This window comes from Sinohyriopsis cumingii, chromosome 1, assembly GCF_028554795.1.
Source record: "Sinohyriopsis cumingii isolate HCF-2022 chromosome 1, ASM2855479v2, whole genome shotgun sequence".
NCBI classification, from domain to species: Eukaryota; Metazoa; Mollusca; class Bivalvia; order Unionida; family Unionidae; genus Sinohyriopsis; species Sinohyriopsis cumingii.
Window position 1 is genome coordinate 65,516,504 of NC_142961.1, and position 22,424 is coordinate 65,538,927.

Consider the following 22,424-nt stretch of genomic DNA (forward strand, 5'->3'; position numbering starts at 1 on the left):
TAGTCCTTTCATTTACTGCTGATTAGTATCAGATGGTTATTGGAGACAATAATATTACTGATGTTTATTTAGGCATCAACTTGTGCTGTGACAGGCAGTGGTAAGAAGGACGTGGTTCTGAGCGCAGATGCATCGCTTCAAAGAAACGAGTGTAGGAACCTTGCATAGGAATCACTTCTTGTGGTCAATTATTTAAGAATGAAGCTGCTAAATTATAATACCTAACGACGAAGAGATGTTAGATGATAAACATGGAGATAATGTGACGTGTGCAGATGTGTAAGAAACGAAATATACATGACTCATGCTTTGACAAAAAGAAATATATAAATTGGTTCTGAGCACGGATGCAAAAATTGATACGGTACTTTATAGGTCAGATGCATGAATCATTGCTGTAATTGAAATAATATGAAAAGCACGAAGAGTGTGAAGTTATTTGATTTATACAGGACACATATTTTTAAATATGCTGTTAAAGATGTTACTTAGAGCATGGTATTTCATATATGAAGTTGTTTTGGTTCCCAGCGGTGATGTTATCATCGACTAAGTAAATGCCCGTATTCGACATGTTATCGGCACATGATTGGGAAAAGGACTTGAATTTATATGCGACTGTAAATATCTTATTCATTTTGTCCTTTGTTCTGAAAGACGTATGAATATCGGAATTGTACTTTTGTGTAATTTGCTTTTTACGATGAATTGTTGGTTCTAGGCACGGATGTTATAATGGAACATGCAGTCAAGAGTAGACTTTGGTCGATTGTTACACTACATACCCTCGTGGTACGATGTTTTGTTTCTAAAATAAGGAATAGTCCATTCATTTACTGCTGATTAGTTTCCATAAGGCATCAAATTGTTAAATAATGTGACGTGTGCAGATGTGTAAGAAACGAAATATACACGACTCAGGCTTTTAGAAAGAGAAATATTTAAATTGGTTCTTAGCACGGATGCAAAATTTGATACGTCACATCTTAGGTCTGGTGCTTTGATGTAAGTGAAATAACATGAAAATCACCAACATTATGAAATTTGTTGATTTATTCAGCACGCAGAATTTCAGATGTGCTAACTAATATGATAAAACATACGTGAAGCTGTTTTGGTTCCCAGTGGGGATTTTATCATTCATGATGTGAATGTCGTTATTCTACGTGGAGATAAATTTACGTCTACAAATGAGAAAGAAACTCAATATATATTAGTCATTTTCGTAGAGAAATACACAAGTTGGTTCTGACCAGGTATGCTAAAATTGAAATGTTAGGTTGATGTGAAGGAAGCCCAGTACATTTTACTTATACACATACAAACACAGATGAATAAGTTGGTTGTTTATACTGGTGCTATAATTCATATGGTACTTCATAGCACATGTCCATATATCTTCTCAGGAACACGAAACAATAGAATTCCATGATATTCGTTGATTTCTGTACATTTGCAGAATAGACTATATTTATTATTGTGTTGTAGAGAAACACGAATCTAGTGGCTGGTTTAAAGTACGGATGCAAATATTTGAGTGGTATTACATACCCCATATTAGTAGGCGCTACATGACAGAGCAAAAGCGCTTCGTGAAGTTCCTAGATTGACTAGATTGATTATTGGACACAGAATTTGAATAAACTTAGGAATGATTTTGAGTATTGCTAGAAAATGCCTTTAATTGTTTGGGTTACTGGTGAAAATGTTATGATCGCTGATGTAAATGCTCGTATTCCACAATTTAATGGTTACAGGATTTAAAAAATACAACCCCCCAGCCAAAAAAAAAAAATGTTCTGAATTTGTTCAGTGATATAGAGATCTGAAACTTTGACATTTCTTTTGAGATCTGTATGCGAGACTTATCAAGAAATTTAAACATTCTGAAAGAAGTGGGGCTAGTTCGAGGTGAGGATGGTGTAAGGGAGACTGCAATACGATTTATAATTACGTCCATTGTACTACGAATCGTTTGTTCGTTGTCAGGATTTACCCATATTAATCGAGGATTCCAAAAGGTCCCTTAATTTCACCTGAATTTTGTTAAGGTGCGGTAGCTCGTGCGCTTATTTAATTCATATCGCGAGTGTATCTAAATGAGAGAGAGAGAGAGAGAGAGAGAGAGAGAGAGAAATTTGTGAGATTCACTGTTGCTCTGTGTGACGTGTGTGTGTGTGTGTGTGAGAGAGAGAGAGAGAGAGAGAGAGAGTTACTGATGATGTCATATTTAGTAGCAGAAATAAGTTTTGAGGTTAATATTTTGGAAAGAAATGTTCTTTGTAAACGTAAGAAATATATGTGGTGACTTAGTCATGTTGAATTGAAATATCAAATATGAGAGAGAGAGAGAGAGAGAGAGAGATGTGTGTTTTCATATGCCTTCGCTTTATTACAGTACTCCGTGCACGAAGAAATACTGTTATTTCACTTTACTTGAAGAGACAGAGGTAACACATTTATTATCTCTTTTGTTGTTAAGAATCCTATTTACACACACTCACACATGATCTTTTTTGTTCTAGTTCTTCTTCTTCGTACAATTGCTAATAAAGGGAAATTACTCTTGAATTGGTTCTCAGCGTGGATGTTTGGCAGTGGTTCTAGCTGTGGACTTCCGGTTCTTCTCGCGGATGTGCACTGCAAGACACTGTTGAACAAAGGCGGCCTTGTGTTTGCGTTAGTTATGTATGTCAATCACAGGGGCTCGTTGCAAATGAAATTAAGAGTATCGGACAATGGATAGAGGGTTGACGTGTCCAGAAACCACAGGGGCTCGTTACAAAGAAAATCAAGGGATGGGGGTTCTAACCTGTAATAATATTATTACAGGTTAGAACCCCCATCCCTTGATTTTCTTTGTAACGAGCCCCTGTGATTCGGACCATGTAAAATATTGTAAGAACACAATGGAATACACATACCGGTAGTCCTACAAACTAATATCAGGATTGATGTCTTATTGTAAGACAAGCATACCGGGTTTATGTTCAGCTCTTAAATTTAGTTCTTTATAATTGTCCAGCCGAAATGAGAACAAAATAGATTTGAAATAGCACATAATTTTTTTAAAAGTCCCATAAGAATGTATTTAGTGTTAATAATAAAGAAAACAAAGGGACTTTTTAATTATTATCATTGACAAACATTTTGAAACTTTTCATATATCAGGCCATTATGGTAAACTTTTGACATTTATCAATGTATATAAGCAGAACCGTGTTTTTTATATATAGGTATCTCATGTAAATAATGTTTGTGTTGTATTATTTTTACCAGTAATCTTGTGTGAAGAGTTATTTATCAATAACATAATATTAAAATATACCTTGGTACTGTCATTTAATTTTTTCTTGTGATTAAAATCTTGAACGAAGTAAACCTTTTTTTTAATTCTGACCTTTGAAAATATGGCAAATATTAAATGAACATAAATATTTTTTTTAAAACCTCTATAAAATCTTGATTTCGGAATAGATTGTTTACTATTTCGAATAATTTGCATAAATTTCAATTATACATAGTGAATTTAGAGAAAACAAATATAGTACTTTAAAGAAAGATACATAAAATATATATTTACCTTCCAAAGAGGTAATACCACCACCATTTTCTTTATCATATTCTTTGTTATGATTAATAGAAGGTCCACAAGATTAGCAGAATATATATGATGCTGACATAATTTTATTTCTTTAAGTGCAACAGCTTTGAATTGCTCAAAGACATAGAAATAATGAGAAATATCTTATTTGAAACATTTGCAAATGTTAGACATAAATCTAAGACGAAGCTTAATATTTCACATGGTCCAAATCAACCTGTAATGTGGTCCAAATCAGCCAATAATATGGTCTGAATCAGCCCATAATTTAGTCCGAATAAGCCAGGTTGAATCAGCCATGGCCTAAATTAGCCTGTTATATTGTTATAGGTTTGGAGCCCTTCCCACTATCCATTGATAGATACTTTTAATTTCATTTGTAAAGTCCCTGTGATGTCAACAGTGTTGTCTTCACTTCAAGAGATGATCTCTTCACTTCAAGATACGTGGTTAGAATGCAACATGAATCTTGGGATGCAAGAGAATTTTGCAGCAAAATGGTGGAGTATCATTAGAGAGAAATACAGTGAGGAGCATCGTGCGTACCATACACTGTCACACCTGGAGGAAATGTTCAGGAATATGGAGCAGTGCAGGATTGCCCTACAAGAACCAGAACTAGTGTCACTAGCAGTTTTCTTTCACGAGTTAGTGATGAAAAAGTCATAGCTCATGAGAGTATACCAAAATTGACACAATATATTTAACCTAACCCATCTTTCCTTCCTTAATTCTGTGGATATTGTTGTGACAGTGGTGGTGATATGATAAATAGTTCACAAGATTGTGATAACTTTTACCAGAATTAATAAAGCTAAGAGATATTTTAGCAAGATATGTACAACATCCCTCTTCTCCAGCATCACATGTTCTTACTCATTCACAGTCCTACTAAACACAGCAAGGCACATGAAGATCATGTTCACTGTTCTTTTTTTATCATGTATGTTTACACTCAACATCATAATCAAATGTCATACATATGAACCTCCTGCACAGAGATTAGGGTTGTCTCACTGAAATCTCCCCTATATGCAAAATTATTATTGAAAATTGTTTCCATTTTTTAAATATATTGGTTCCAGCTTAGTATATTTCTGGTAATACTGCCTATGATCATGTGATTGTGAACTGGCTTAAGCAGGGCAAGACAGTATAGTTGCTGATTTCACCCATTGATCATGTCAGCAGGATCAGCTGGCTTCATTGTTTGAAGTTTGTCAAGTTGGATTATATTATGTGTGAGCAGAAAGAATTTTGAAATGATTAAAGATATTAATTGATTATGGTTGTGTTGCTTAAGAGCTTGATCAGTATAAAAAATAAATATTACTTTGAATCACTCAGAAGGTATGTTCTACTTAAAGTTGTTGAGATGGAATTGAGTCTGTACTATGCACACCCACTATGACATGACATGCTAAAAAATTATTTTGCATGCAAATCCCCCGACATGGTCATGTTTCGAAAAACACAGTGTTTAGTAATCTTTAACTAAAAAAACAACAATATATGTGTATTATGTAACATGTCTCAACAGTAAACATTCATCCTTAGAGTTCATGTATGGGGCAGTTTATACTGCTGTTTGTTTATTGAGGCAATTAGAAGGTAAGGTGGTCAGGTATAAAAAAAAACGCCACTTCACATACCGTATTTGCTGGCCAATGTTGATGCAGAGTATAAGTCAAATGAGCAAATTTGGTAAATTCTCCATCCTTCATCCATATATAAATTAATTCTGAGTATAAGACAAGGCCAGATCAACACCTTGGCTTCATCTTTTTCACTTTGTTCCACACAGCATTGCCAATTTTATCCTAGCTGTAACTCAGTAACCTTTCCGGTCTGGATCATTACTAGTTCATTTCACACGAAGTATTTGAAATGTATTATTTACTTTTAGCTACTTATAATGATGCTGACCTGAAAATTGTTTGAGTAACAGATAAGATAAAATTGAGGTGCTGTGTGGAATTAAACTATAATTTCCAGTTTCAAATATTAAAAGTATCACTGTATGCTATTTTAGATTACCAACAATAGGGAAAATTGCATCATTAATGCTAAAATCCTTTCTCTACAATTTTGGGGGAAGAGAGATACATAGAAACATGCATATGTATTCCATCACATTCTTCTTCTTGCACCTTGTGTTCAATATAAAATATGCCCAATATATTCGAGAGAGAGATTCCAGCTGTTGGTTTTTATGTTATTTATACCTTACTATAAAAGTATCATTTTATAGGCCAGCAAATACAGGTAATGCATTATTGGCTGACAATAGCTAGAGTGATATGTTACTTGAAGACTTGTGAAAGAGTCCATGTTGCTAATTTGCATAGGTAAATTTACAGAGTGGAACAACCCAAGTAATTTTAACTTGTAGATAAATAACAGAAATGCATGTTGGAGAACAAAAGTTTTAAGTTATTAAACATCATTGTCTTGAATAAGAATGTTTTAATCATCTGTATGAAATATTATTGGCAATAGAAGTTGGATTTTACTCAATGTATAAAATGCAATGCATGATTATTTCAGTTGTTAGAATAGTGTTCAAATGTGATTCATTTTTAAGGCAAAATGTTAAAACACATTTCCTGTGATTCAGGAAGAAATAAGTTATCAGCAAAACAAGTAGATCCCATCAAAACTCAATTTCAGAACTCCTGGTTGACAGAGTTAGACTTTTTGAAGCACAGCAGTACAGGGGAGCAGTTATTCTTTGCACATACTACAAGCAACTTATCTATATAACATTTCTTGAGTACATAACATCTCTCAGTATAGCAGCACCACCTGTATGTAACATCGGGACACCTGTATGTAACATTGGGACACCTGTATGTAACATCGGGACACCTGTATGTAACATCGGGACACCTGACCATATTCTACACACTGAATTGAACATTCGGATTAGTTCCCTTTATTATTATTTGTTATCTTAAACTTGCTAAAATACAAACTTTTATTTGACTCATGCTTTTCAGGATCATTTTACCCAAATTGAAAATATTATGTCCCCTTCTCTCTCTCCCCCTTCTCCTGACGAAATGGTATCAGATGTGATGTATTTTCTTATTTCTATAAAAACAAGCATATCTATCTGTCAAACTGCATCAGATACAGTTATGACTATGCTAATTGTTTATCCATTAAGAACAACTCAGTTCTGATCAGGATTGTATGAAAGAAAACTTATTCTGAATTGGATAATTTTGCTTTTTTGGGGTCATGTGCACTGCACCCCCCCCACCCCCACCCCGACCTCAAAAGAGACTTTCTGATTCTCAGAAAAACCGTCTGGAAATCCAGAAATATGACAAGTAATAATATGTCTGATCAAAAGATATTTGGACAAGATGATCTCCCAAAACACCAAAATCCAAACAACCATAATATGACATGAAATTCAGTGATGGATTGAAATGAGAATTTCAGTGGTTGCAGGCAAGTTCAAAGAGACATACATATGTATTCTGCTCTTCTTGTAAAGCTGATTTTAAAGTTTATCATGTTGTTAAGAATGACATTATGCACCATGCAGAAATCCCGTCTTATAAAAGCAATGGCAACAATAAATAGGTCATCACTTAAATCCAAATGTGGATAAAGTTACACATGCCACCTTTATAGCTGTTTCTAGTAGCAGATCATTTTTCAGATGTAGTCAAAATAATGTTCCCGAACTTCAAATTCACACAAAAGTTCTCAAGAAAACAGACAAAAATATACTCACATAGTGACTAATTTATTTTTCATTAGAAATCACAATCTTAATTGTATAGTAATAATATTAATAATAATTATAACAACTTATTATATAAACTCAATGCCATGAGTGACCACCTGCAGAATTGACCGTGATTTTTTGTAATTATTAAAGAGTTTTGATAGTGATGATGATGACGACAAATTAGGCTTAAACTTACAAAGAGTCCGATGGTGTAATGTATGTATTTGTGCTTCATGTGAAAAATCTTCATGACATTAAAATTGAATTAGACCCAGACAGTGCTAATCTTAAGGCAGGCTGTCAGCAGTCTTTTCTAACAGCAATCTACCTGGTTCTCAGTAGATTTAAAAACTGAAGAGTTGCTTGTTTTCAGTCATGAGCTCTTTGCTGGCATTTTTTGTAAGTCATGGAGAAAACTGATGTTTAAGATTTCTTTTCTTATGTTGAATAAAGATAAACTCATACATATATTCTTACTGAGTGCTACATTAATCAAAACACCAGAATTTTTAATGTTTCGCCAATTGAAACAATTTATTCACCAGTGAAACGCAATTCAAAGATTTTTTCACTTACCTTAGACAACTGGCTTTGTGAGTCACCCATATTTTTTAGTTTAGTCTAATTCATTACAGTTTAAATGGCAACAAAACAAACACCAATATTTGATCAAAAGTTAATCCAAAATCAAATTATAAATGATTCCAAAGTTTTAAATGCTTTACCAACTGAATCATATGAATTGCCAGTTAAACACAATTGAAGTTTGTCTACTTACCTTTGGGGGCCCCGAGTGGATGAGTGGTGTAAAGCGCTCTTCGTTATGGATCACTGCCATCTCACCCCTGTCTGCGCCTGTTCAAGTCACGAATTCAGCCAGTGTGGGTACATGAGAAAGCTTGCCGGTAGCTTCTCATGGGTCGGTGGTTCTTTCCAGGGTTTTCCCGGGTTCTTCGTCCACCATTTATACTTGCTGCCATGTATAGTCTATCGTGTGCTGAAAAATGACATTAAACCCCACAACAACAACAACAACAACAACAACAACAACTTACCTTTGACATCTGGCTTCCTGAGTAGTCACAATATCACATCAGTGGCCTGTTAGTTCCACCCACTTCATATTGGCTCTATATAGGTGTGACATTATAAGGTGAAAACAGTGGTGCAGCAAATGTTGATCACTGGCTCATACAGTAAATTTGTCAGTTTGTCAGACAGCATGTGGTCAGAAGTAAATTAAGCTGGAGGCAAACCAAGGGTAATTAAGACTAACATCCTGGCCTAAATCAAGGCATGTCATAAAAATGCACTGGTTCCATGTGTCCGAAATGGGTCAGCTTTAAATTCCAAAGCATCAGAACCTGAGGGTATACATATGTTGAGAACCCTAAATATGTATCAATTATTTGCTCCTTTGACTTAACAAGGAAGCCATTATAGGTCCATTTCCTTTTAGAAATGGTGGATATGGATTTATATGTTGATGGCTATCCAACTATTTTGGCATGAATTTATTGTCATTATTATTCCTGCTCAAAAAGTAATTTCATAGTCACACAGTGTTTTTTTTCTTTTTGTTAAGCTCCTGAGTCTGCCAGGAAGTAGCACACATAATATATGTCTTTACAGCAAATTAAATTTTATATTTTGAAGAAATTTATTTTTTTCTCTCACTATTTTCAGTATTATTTATGAACCTAAAGCGAGAGATAATGAAGAAAAAAGTGCAGGACTCTTTGATAATTTTGCAGCAGAAGAGCTTCAAAAGAAGGTTAATGTTAACACAAAATGTAAACTTCCTGTTTAATATCTTTTCCGAGATTCATTGGGTTTTTCATAGTGTAAACAGTCTTATTTACCATATGTATTCAGTTCAGTTACACTGTTTAAGTCAACTGCAAACTGCATAAACCCAGATCTGCCATAAATAATGCATTGGCATATCTGGGTCTAGGAGTTTGTTAGGACTAATCAGTTGAACAAACAGCATAGACCATAGTCTGGCACTGCATTATGGTAGATCAGAGTGTATGTTGTTGCATTATGGTAGATCAGAGTGTATGTTGTTGCATTATGGTAGATCAGAGTGTATGTTGTTGCATTATGGTAGATCAGAGTGTATGTTGTTTGCGGATGGACCCTACTTATAAGCGAGTATGTTATATAGCTTGTATTGTTTAACAAGTTAATTTTTAGTCTATGTCGCATAAAAAAAGTGAAAGGGGCATATATTTTTACTTTTGTTCATCCTTGCGTCAGGATGAGTTTTTGTTTAAATCAATGTAGTGGTGCATTCCTGTTCCATTAATACATTTTCTATCCTTATAATTCATTTACTTTGATTATGGCTGTATGCATTTATTTTGCTTGCCACATTATAAGAGTCATTCTTTCCAATGTTCAGCCATTTTGTTTGCTGCAGTATATTGGAATCAGTCTAATCCAGTTTCCAGCCATTTTGTTTGCTACTGTATGCTGGAATGATTCTATCCACTGTCCAGTCATTTTGTTTGCCACAGTAGCCATTCCTCTTCAGGTCCAGGCTAAAACAGTATTGTTGTTATTGATAGTTATGTGAAATTAATGGTACATTTATGAATCCTTACCAAAATGATTGGTTGCATGCCACCTTTTTCCTTCAGATTCAGGGTAACAGGTCATGTTTTTGTACCCAGGCTGTAAATCTAAAGGTGTTTAAGAAAGTATTATGCAATACCTCGTTCACAGAGCTGTATTCCAGGTCAAGGTCACAGGTTGATGTTAGTGTTCTTCAGAGGTGTAACTTAGATGATCTTATTTATCACTGGTTCTATCTTCAAGGTCATTTTCACAAGTTGGTGTCATCTTTTACATGTCTGAGCTTTACCTAAACTTAACACTATATTGGTTCTATTACAAAGGTCAAAATTAAAGGCCAAGGTTACCAACCTTTTTTGTCTTAACTGTTACTGAGGAAGTTAAAGGCAGTGTGTATGTACACTGGTTGTATCAATACCTATTTTATAAGATTATTTTCAGTCAGTTTTATGTGTCAGTGAAACTTGTCACAGTTAGGTCCCAACTCCTAAGGAAACAAAACTAGTGATGATAAAATGAAAGGGCTGCTTATACATCATGAAGGTGATTGCATCACTTTTTATTGTCCCATTTTTATCAGTCAAGGTCACTTGTCAGTATCATTTTTAATTGCCCTTGATGTGGCTTAGAAGAAGCTGTTGATATCATGACTTACACCATTATAACAATCCAGTTTGCAGAGTCATCGTTGCAAGACACGGGCATCACCTTTCTGACAGTATTGTCATTGTTGTTGGTGTCAGTGTTTAAGCTTTTGTATTTAACTGAGTTTCTCTGACACTGTTGCATGCACATTCATGAAACATGATAGGTTGTTCATAATGAAGGATATTGTACATCTCAGGCAGAAGTAGGTCACAGTGACCTATATTTCATGGTCTGGTGACTAATGGGTAAAGATCAAATGCTTGCAGAGCAGGTGAGAGACATAATTCTGTGGAATTTTGTCTCATCAGTGTAACTACACAGTCATTATTAATAAAGGTAATGGTGTACTCTTACATCATGACAGAGAAGTGTGTCATATGCCACTTTTATTTTCTTATCATCAAGGTCAAGGTCATATACCCATGTTGATACAGTAAAACTGGTCTTGAGTTTTGTGGGGTTTATTGCACTTGTGTAAAAGATAGTTTCTCACTTTCTTTTCTGCAATCAATAGTTTTCCAGTTGAATATGATGCCATCATATTTGTACGTTTATCATCTGTGAAAGTAGTCATAGTTCGTACCATGACAGTACCAAGTCAATACAGTTTTGTCACACCGTTGGTTGAAAGTGACTCAGAGTATTGGTAGATTTTAGTATGTTTGCAGATAATTTAATTATAATTTGAATTCATGTTATAAAGTACACATCTTAATAACATTTTGTAGTATCTTAATAACATTTTGTAGTATCCTAAGAACATTTTGTAGTATCTTAATAACATTTCAAGTTTAGATTAACAATTGGTAATAATTACCTTGCCGCAGTTAAACACGGTTGATTCCTGGAACTGGTTACACAGATTTGACATTCTTATTAACTGGTTCATTCTGTGTGTTCATAATCTAAATTTATTTTATTACTTAACATGTAGGATAGTTTTAATTGAAATTTAATTCATAGGATAGTTTTGTGCAGAAAATTAACACAGGATAGTTTTACAGATGAATTTATAGCAGGATAGTTTTACACTGACATTTAGCAAGGACAAAGAGTTGGACAAGATGGATGTAAATGAACTGGAAGCATATATATTACAAGACAATATAGGATAGCTGATTTAGGTGTTTGTACATTTGCAGTTTCCTGATGGTTGTCACAAGGTAAAAGAGTGGATTCTGGCAACAAAGACACACAAGACAGAGGTTCACATGACACCAGATCTGTACAGAAATGATGATCTGCACTACTTTCTGGATCTAGACATGGCTGTCCTTGGAAGAGATCCAAAGGGTTAGTTGCTTGGCAACCATTCACTCTAATCTCTCCACCCTTCTACTCAATGTTTTCAAGATTCATATCTCTTTTAGCTTATTTTTAAAGTTGTATGTTGTTAGAGTGGATTAAATGTAAGGCATACAAATCTTTTCACACATCTGAATGCATCTTGTCACCTAGTTTCCAACAGTTAGTCCCAATTTCACTGGTAACTGCTCATGTACATGTTGCAAAGTGTTTACATTACTTTTAACTTCTGTTAGATGAAATTTACTTGGTATTTTTTTTTAATTCACATGCTATTGATAAATTACATCATTCAGACTTCACAAACTTCTGTCTAATCTGAAAAGATGTTGTCAAATGTCTCACTGTCAGTATTGTCAGAATGCCCCCCTTTCTTTGGGGAAATAAGATGAAAAAGAATATAGTATGGAAGGAAACTTTAGAGACATATTCATCCCAAAGTCTTGTTGGTTCTGTATTAAAAAAAGAACCTTTAATATTGTTGCCATTCAGTGTTTAAAATATTATCATTACTCATCCTAAATGGATGATCAACAACAATACCATGTGGTTTTCCTTTAAATACTTCTTAGGCTGTCTAGCTGGATTATAATGAAAATGGTGCTCATGTTACATCCAGTATGACCACCACAGTGGCCATCTTAAAAATCTTACATTGGATAGTCCTGTTGATATGAGGTTTTCACCAAAAGACTTACATGTCTAGCTGGCCTTAATTGAAAGTTGTGCCTCTTGGATATCCAATATGGTCATCATGGTGAAACTCTACAACTCCTGAGTGGATTGTCATATTGACATAGGTGTTTTTCACTAAAAGACTTCTTGTGATGTCTAGCTGCTTCTAAATGAAAATGATGTCTATATGAATCCATTATGGCCACCATGGTAGCCATCTTTACCAGATTACACCTCCAGAATTGATGATTATAGTGATATGAGGGTTTTCACTTATGATGTGCGTCTCGTCCTAAATGCTAATCAGATCTACAATTTCTTGGTCATGGTGGCCATATTGAATATTTTGTTAGTGAGAGCACTCTAGACTTAATAGTTGCAGTAGCATGGGGTTTTCAGTAAAAGACTTCCAAAGAGATATCATTGTTTTAAAATAAAAATGACATTGATGAGCTGATCAATCGCATCTAGTCTCACATCCAAAATGGTTGCCATGACAGTCATCTTGAACATTTTATTATGGCTTCTTTTTCTGAACAGATAATCATATTGACATGTTATTGTAATATTTATCTGGTATAGAATGAAATGGTTGGTGTTCATCTGACCTCTAACATGGCACCATAGTGGTCGTCTCAAAAAAGTTGATCACTTCCACTCTTGCATACATTGTGGCACTGACATGTGGATTCACTAAAAATCTTATTGCAATATCAGATTGTTTTTGAATGAAAATGGTGCAGATCTGAGCAATGTATCTACAATTTTGTGAAGGAGTTTTAAAAACCAGATATTACTAACCTTGGCATCAAGCTAAAGCTCATAGCTTGCAGATTTGTACGTTATTTCAAACACAGTAACTTGCACACATACAAGTGGATTTTAACCTTACTTTGTATTGCATTCCAATTAACCAGTTGATAGTTAGCACCTGAGATTAAATTCAAAGGTTTTGATTCTAATTTTGAGCTGCACTGCCTTAGGAGCATAATAAAAAAGGGGATTTGAACCTGTTGTGAAAAACAACCCGTTCTGCCAAAAAATATGGTCTCTGAAGAAAGATGGTCTCATGATAGGTCATAACACTTAATTTGACAAATTTGTGCTTTGGGAACCTGGTCTCTCAAGAAAGGTGGTCTCATAGCAATGGTCTTTCAAGACAATTTTTTTTTTCTGTACTAACAAGTATGCATGGATTTTTATCAAACTAAGTTTGTGGATTTATCTGGTGAATACATTGAATGATGCCACTTAAACAACATTTAATTTTTTTTATATCTTAATGATAGATTTAACCAAACTTAGTATCTTGGTATATGTTGATTTTGTTCGAGACAAGTTCAGCGGTTTTCTACCAGTGATATCAGGTTTATGGTCAAGAGTTTTGTACAGCTTTTAAAGGTAGCTTGTGAACATGTAAATTAATTTGACGTTTAAGAAATACTTTTCTTGTAAAATTTAGTATGTTGGAGTTTCTTAGAAATGTCAGCGATCGTTTCAGTACTCAACTGAAGAACTGTTTTCCACCAGTAGAACTTCAGTCCCTTCATCACAGATATAATCATGCCACAGTTAGAGAATAATTTATTATCTTGTCTGTGAAGCTTAGGTAATAAATGAAACCTTCAAATACATTGATGTTGAATAGAGAACTACCACCTGACAGTCTAAATTTGTAGCAAGAACAAGGCTTTACAAAGTTCCTGCAAATAAATTTTGATCCCATAAATGGGAGGTCCCTCTGCATCTCCAAGGTATTTCTCTCATTTTTCACTAAGAAATATCATTACAAAATAGATTGTGTGTCATCATTATCAATTAAACATTAACTCTGAAATGCAGCTGCAGAATTTGGTATGTTGGAGTTTCTTTAGAATAATTGAAAATGGTTTCCGTACTCAGCAAAAAAAAAGATTGGAAGGAGAGAAGAAATGGACGCATCTTGAATTCTTGGAAATTCATTTGTTTATAGGCATCAGAGCACTAGTCCCTTTACGGACTCTGGTTTCATTTTAAATCAGAATATTTTGTTATCACTTTTAAATTCAGCCAGTCCTTCTATGCTTGGATATAATACACTGACTAGTAATGCTAATTTACAGATATATTGTACAATGGTCTCTCACTATAAAGTCCCTCATTATATTGATGATCTCTTCTAATGTGGGTATGATGACATGAAATTGCTTGAATTATTTTATCAGTTTTACCTTGAATGTCCTTTTTTTAAATTTAAGTTCGTGGCCAATGAGAACAAATTACAAAAAATATAATTTGACTTCATTAAATACCTAATTTTAGTGTTTGTATGCGCTAGAAAGACAGTCCTGTTGGACATCCCCTGGTATAAAGCTCTCTCACTTATAAAGTTAGTTACTGTTGTGACTTCCATGATCATCGTTGTAAAGTTGTTGATGTTGTAGGGTTTAATGCCATTTTTCAGCACACGATAGGCTATACATGGCGGCCAGTGTTAATAGTGGAGGAAGAACCCGGAAAATCTCCAGAAAGAACCACTGAACCTCGAGAAGTTACTGGCAAGCTTTCTCACATACCCACATTGGCCAATTCCGATACTCGAACCTACGCAGACAGAGATGAAATGGCAGTGATATACATAACGGAGAGCGCCTTAGACCACTCGGCCATTCGGGTCCCCTCGTTGTAAAGAGAGAACACTGTAGTTACATTATTAATGCACCAACACAGTATGATATTTCTTGGTAATCTGCAGACACTACTTGCATTTGTGCCATGATTGTTCAAATATCAGTTTCATTTGTCTGCTTGAATGCACTAGTTCAGCTTAGATTTGACTTCTTGATCTGCATAACTAATTTTTGCCATATGCCTTGTGGTATTCTTCTGGTATTGATGTCAAGAATATTAGATAGTACTAGTCATCCATCAGTGAGTTGCTGTTAGGTTCGAAAATGGAGGTGTAGGATTTGTACAGCATGATTGGCTCTGCACCATGACTTGGTAATGCACTCCCTTGATATTACATTGAAGGGTACCAGTGATTGGTGAATGACTTCCTGCAGAGATGATGAGTATGTCATCCATCAGTACAAGTGTTCTTCAGTTCTGACCATTTCCTGTGCTTGTCAATATCTCTGCTATAAAACTTACCAAAGCTGCCTTTCTGTCATGTCCAGTTTAATGAGTTGTTGTAATTGCAATCAGTCAGTGCAAGGAAAGGTATAACATTTTCTACATGAATTTGATGGACAGCTTACTAGATAATTCAGAGCTTTCTGATTAAATTTCAGATTTTTTTCAAGGACATACACAACAAATATGTATTAAAAAAATCTCAAAATGCCTTTGCATTGAAAGGTTTCTATGGATAGTGTGAGAGCCTTTGCATCCAGCATGAAACAGCTTGTTTTGGCATGGGTATTGTAGTGTGACCTTTGTCCCTGTCCCTTAAAGACAGCTTTTTTTATGGCATGGGTGGTCTAGTGTGACCCTTGTCCCTGTCCCTTAAAGACAGTTTTTTTTTCTGGCATGGGTAGTCTAGTGTGACATTTGCCCCTGTCCCTTAAAGACAGCTTTTTCTGGCATGGGTAGTCTAGTGTGATCTTTGTCCCTGTCTCTTTGAGTCAAAAAGGAATAAGGATATATTCATGTTTTAACGTCTGTTTATGATCCAGTTTGATGCACCTGTCCTTAAGATTGTGCTTAAAATGCTTCTGCCTGCCACCTTCAAGATTTGTCAGGTTTCCCTGTACTTGTTTAAATATTTAATATGACCTCTTCAAAGCAAATTTCCTGTCTGGAGTTCAAAGCATACGATAGATTCATCTTGTTAAAGTTGATGGCATCAATGTTGCATATAGGATCTAAAGGGTAGGGGACACTTTTACAGCAGATATCTCTTTATAAGTTTTGTGTCACCAACAGTAATTCTTTTTTTGATGTAACTAAGGTTTCATGTCACTGACAGTAATTCTTAGTATGATGTAACTAAGGTTTCTTGTCACTGATAGTAATTCATAGTACAATGTAACTAAGGTTTCTTGTCACTAATAGTAATTCATAGTATGATGTAACTAAGAATTCATGTCACCAACAATATTTCTTAGTATGATGTAACTAAGGTTTCATGTCACTAATAGTAATTCATAGTATGATGTAACTAAGATTTCATGTCACCAACAATATTTCTTAGTACATGCATGATGTAACTAAGATTTCATGTCACCAACAGTAATTCTTAGTATGATGTAACTAAAGTTTCATGTCACCAACAGTAATTCTTAGGATGATGTAACTAAGGTTTCATGTCACTAATAGTAATTCATAGTATGATGTAACTAAGATTTTATGTCACCAACAGTATTTCTTAGTATGATGTAATTCAGGTTTCATGTTTTCAACAGTAATTCATAGCATGATGTAACTTATGTTTCTTATCACTAATAGTAATTCATAGTATGATGTAACTATGATTTCATGTCACCAGCAATATTTCTTAGTACGACTTAACTTAGGTTTTGTGTCACTAATATTAATTCATAGTATGATGTAACTAAGGTTTCATGTCACTAATAGTAATTCATAGTATGATGTAACTAAGATTTCATGTCACCAACAGTGATTCTTAGAATGATGTAACTCAGGTTTCATGTCTTCAACAGTAATTCATAGCATGATGTAATTTAGGTTTCATGTCACCAACAGTAATTCTTAGAATGACGTAATTTAGGTTTCATGTCAGCAACAGTAATTCATAGTATGATATAACTTTTCACATCATATGCTATAGAAATGGTGTAGAACAATGCAATCAGTTTTCAGATAACAGTGGAAATAATGACTTAAAAGAAGTATCTATCTCAATATATAGCATAGCTAATTACTACAATATTACATCTAGATTTGGTGATGAGTTTGATCATAAATAGTTTACTAATCTCAAGCCCAAATTCTCTTCTTTAAAAAAAATTCAGTATAAAGCTAAATATTCATGTATAGCAACAGATGCAAAAGAGGCAACAGCATATTGTAATATTGGAGGTGTTTCTGATGTTTTGATTGCTATTTTGTGTTCCAGGTTATCAAGAGTATGCATCCCAAATCAGGCAGGAATACCATCATTTGCCAGAAGGAGATTTTTGTATAGGGAGAGCAGAGGTTGGTAATCCTTTAGTAGACAGGGAGAGCAGAAGTTAGTAATCATTTAGTGTACAAGGAGAGCAGAGGTTGGTAATCCTTTAATGTACAGGGAGAGCAGAGGTTGGTAATCTTGTAGTATACAGGGAGAGCAGAGGTTGGTAATCCTTTAGTGTACAGGGAGAGCAGAGGTTGTTAATCCTTTAATGTACATAGGAAACGGAGGCTGGTAGTCCTTTAGTGTACAGGGAGAGCAGAAGTTGTTAATCCTTTAATGTACATAGGAAACGAAGGCTGGTAGTCCTTTAGTGTACAAGGAGAGCAGAGGTTGGTAATCCTTTAGTGTACAGGGAGAGCAGAGGTTGGTAATCCTATAGTGTACAGGGAGAGCAACAGTTGGTAATTCTTTAATGTACAACTTTTAACACATTAAAATATAATCGCTGTAAGAAATTAGAACTGTCTTTTTGAAAAACACTGTTAATTTACCTGACCAATAGACCATGCTTGATGATAAACCTACTTCTACTTACAAAAAAAATATTTTGGCAGGTGTTTGCTAAGGATAGCTGTATTTGATATAGCCTACGCACTATTACAAACAAAATTTCACTGGACCCAAGTCTAATCATGGAAGTAAAATGGTAAATCCATTGCCACCAAAAGGATTTAACAGTCAGAAGCTGTCTAGCAGAGGGATGTAAAATTGTAAAAGTACAAATGGAAGATGGAGAGCTCAAGTGCCTGTTGCATTTATTGGGAAGTGACATATGAAACTGGCTTGTCGATACTGTAAATCACAATATCTAACCATCATTCAGTTGTAGAGGTTTTAGTTTGAGCATGTTAACGACATGAAATTTTAGTGAATTATTCATTTCGGAAATTTAAGTGAATTATTGATTGGATTTGAGAGGGAATAGCAGCAATCTCAATCTGATATGGATTCACCCATTAGATTCTCATTGCTGGGTTGTTTTTCTTTTTACTGGTGACTGATTATCATCTACCAGTCCCCAGGTTTTGATTATGGGTCCAGGAACAGGGTTTGAGTAGTGTACATGCTGGGTCCTAACACAGGATGGATACTACAAGTCAAAAATACTTCATTGCAGACAAATTCATTCCAGTAAATCTTATCAACTAAATAAATGTCTTGATTTTTTTTATTTATCACTGCTGTAATAATTTCTGCAATCAGCTTTGACAACTATTACCTTTGATATAAACAAAAATCATTATTGCTTAAATGAAGCTGTGTCCAAGTCATTATATCACCAGCCATGTTTGTCATGGAAACTCCCAAAGGTCATTATGGTGAGGTGTTTTTTTTGACAGATTCTAAAACTGCCTGTTTATTGCAAATGACACAGTGGTAATAGAGGGAGTAAATTAAGGTGCTTACAAGGTGTTTTTGAAATAATTTTAGTATTTTTAGTGAGAAACTAGTTTCTCTATTTTGGTTGCGATATGGGATTTTTTTTACAGGAGAGTTTATGGAATATTTTACTAATTATTTATTTATCAATAAGTGACATAATTTACAAAAACAAAAGTAAACACAGAAGTACCCATTTCTTTGTAGGTTCTGAAGAAATTCTTGGCAGTTCCCAATATTTATGCAACAAAGTTTTTCCGAGATAAACTGGAACAGAGGGCAAGAGAAAATATATCCATGGAAATTAAGAGTCTTGAGCTGGCCATAAAGAGATAAAGGAGTTTGATTTTTATGCTGAAGTCTGCATAATTCAAATTAGAAACTGTCATGGAGCAAGATGGCTATTTGTGCTAGATGCTGCATTTTTTAATCTCTACAGTTTCTACAAAAAGCTGTTAGTGATCATATGAAAAGGTTATGATAGTATCATGGAAAAATTTTTCATGGAAGATTTTTATGTTGTATGGATGATTAAAGAGATAATTGATCAAAAGATGTATCGATTTCACTAGATAAATTATGACTTGAAAAGGGGTATCAGTTTCACTAGATAAATTATGACTTGAAAAGGGGTATCGATTTCACTAGATAAATTATGACTTGAAAGGGGGTTTAAATTTCACTAGATAAATTATGACTTGAAAAGGGGTTTAAATTTCACTAGATAAATTATGACTTGAAAAGGGGTTTAAATTTCACTAAACAAATTATGACTTGAAAAGGGGTTTAAATTTCACTAGATAAATTATGACTTGAAAAGGGGTTTAAATTTCACTAGATAAATTATGACTTGAAAAGGGGTTTAAATTTCACTAAATAAATTATGACTTGAAAAGGGGTATCGATTTCACTAGATAAATTATGACCTGAAAAGAGGTTTAAATTTCACTAGATAAATTATGACTTGAAAAGGGGTTTAAATTTCACTAGATAAATTATAACTTGAAAAGGGGTTTAAATTTCACTGGATAAATTAAGACTTGAAATGAGGTATCGATTTTACGAGATAAACAACTGTTTTCAAAGTTAGTTTCAAATTACCATCATTAATGGAAATATCTGGACATTGAAATATATTTACCTTTGTCTGTCTGAATAATTTATGTGCTTTTGAATATGATAATTTTTCCAAATATTTTATCCTAAAAATAGATCTCTACTGTCAGGATGCACCTGACAAGTTTATTGCTTTGGGCTGGGTAAACTAGATTGTATTTTATCCGTGATTGCCAACGAAAAACACTTGCATGACAGTACCATATATACTCATGTGTAACTGATTAATTTAAGAAAAAATAAAGTTCTTTAAGAAGGGGAAGGGGGGGCACAGCTTATCTGTGGGCCAAGATCTAAACTTGAATGTTTTTAAGATCTTTTTTGTTGACTATGATGTCCCAAGACCTTTATGCATGTAAAAAAGATACACATTCTCTGTGTCCCAACACTTATTAAACTGTTACAAAGCACTATGATTGCTTTTGTTATTATTTAATTTGTGCATATTTTCTGATTCCCCAACATGAAATTAAATAAAGGTTAATGATGACTTCATAGTTCACGGGCCGGTTAGAGTTTACCCGGGAGGCCATGCTATACTATAATGTACAGTACTTACACAGAGCAAATTGTGCTTAGTGTCACTTTAATCTATGCTTATTCCCAAACATATTAGATAGAGATTTTTCTTTATTCGTTGTTTTGACCAAGTCACATTCTTCCAGATAACATTTCAGCAAGTTAATAATAGCTGTTTCATTTATGTTAATCAACATGCTCATGAGTTACTCTTTTTCAATGATATAAGCGATACTACAAATTAAGGTAACCTTTATGGAAAGGTATACATGATCAGTTGTGCATGGCACATAACCAGCATAACTGTTACATGTTTATGAAAGAATGGTAATAATAAAGGCTAAAATTCTAAATATAGATCAACTAAGAGCATCGTCATTCTATTTTACTTTTGTGTTTTGGTTGATCAAAATCATAATTTTCCACACATTGGAAAGCTGGATGTTTTGGCATTTCTTTTGTTTATAATTGGCAGATTTGTCTTTTGTTTTCTGATAGCAATACAGGCCAGTTAATCATTAAAACCCAGAAACTGGCTATGGTTAAAAGGTGGTGGACATCTTGATAATTTTGCTATTTCTACTCCTCCTTAATGGATGGGCATAAATCAAAAGCAGGTTTTCACTAAAATATTTCTTATGATATCTAATTGGTCCAAAATTAAAATGGTGCTGCTCTGACATCTAATATAGCCACCTTGGTGGCCATCTTAAATTTTTGTAATACTACTCCTTCCTATGGATGGTATGATCAATATGGGGTTTTCACTGAAAGACATCTTATGATGTCTCTGTTCTAAACAGTGCCATTTGGTAATCCAATATGGCAATGATAGTCTTTAAAATTTTGTTTTCACTTTTCCTCCTGAATGAATGGTCTTACGGACATAAGGTTTTTACTCCTTCTCCTGAATGAATGGTCTTACTGACATAAGGTTTTTACTCCTCCCTCTGAATGAATGGTTGTACTGACATAAGGTTTTCACTCCTCCTTCTTAATGAATGGTCTTACTGACATAAGGTTTTTACTCCTCCTCCTGAATGAATGGTCTTACTGACATAAGGTTTTCACTCCTCCTTCTTAATGAATGGTCTTACTGACATAAGGTTTTCACTCCTCCTCCTGAATGAATGGTCTTACTGACATAAGGTTTTCACTCCTCCTGAATGAATGGTCTTACTGACGTAAGGTTTTCACTAATCCTCCATAATGAATGGTCACACACTGACATAAAGTTTTCACTAAAGGACTTCTTGTGATGTTTACTTGGTCCTATATGAAAACAGTACACCTCAAACATCCAACAGTGCATCCAGTATGGTGGCAAATCTTTAAATTCTTGTTTTCACTACACCTCCATAATGAATGGTCACATGATAAGGTTTTCACAACACCTCCATAATGAATGGTCACATTGACCTGTGATTTTCACTAAAGACTAATATAGTGTACGTAAACAAAAACTGTACTAATCTGACATCTGGAAAATCTTGTTAATGCTACTCCTAATAAATAGATGGTCATATCGGTATAGAGTTTTCACCAAAAGAATCATTACAATGTTTAATTGATACTAAATGGACATATGACATCAGTTATGGTTGTCATATCAGCCAACTTGAAAATCTTTTTAACCCTACCCCTCCCATATAGATGATGCTATTGACATAGGGTTTTCGTTTAATATTTCGGATGACTAGGGACCTAAGTACAAAAGGTGCAAATCTAACAAGCAA

The 22,424-nt window shown here is 34.3% G+C and overlaps 1 protein-coding gene across 3 annotated transcripts; it reads left to right on the plus strand.

Moving 5' to 3' along the window:
• Positions 1 to 2,571: 2,571 nt before the first annotated feature.
• On the plus strand, positions 2,572 to 20,582 carry LOC149807025 (uncharacterized). 3 transcript variants are annotated; one of them, XM_089960842.1, is made up of 6 exons: positions 2,572 to 2,688; positions 3,990 to 4,251; positions 9,036 to 9,123; positions 11,720 to 11,870; positions 17,617 to 17,696; positions 19,261 to 20,582. In XM_089960842.1, the coding sequence occupies exons 2-6, from the start codon at positions 3,998 to 4,000 to the stop codon at positions 19,387 to 19,389; spliced, it is 702 nt and encodes a 233-aa protein (XP_089816968.1). In that variant the 5' UTR covers positions 2,572 to 2,688; positions 3,990 to 3,997; the 3' UTR covers positions 19,390 to 20,582. The 3 variants fall into 3 exon arrangements, with proteins under 3 accessions (XP_089816968.1, XP_089816976.1, XP_089816980.1); XM_089960850.1 differs by having other exon boundaries at positions 2,577 to 2,688; positions 3,935 to 4,251; XM_089960854.1 differs by lacking the exons at positions 2,572 to 2,688; positions 3,990 to 4,251 and adding an exon at positions 4,293 to 4,547.
• Positions 20,583 to 22,424: the final 1,842 nt, after the last annotated feature.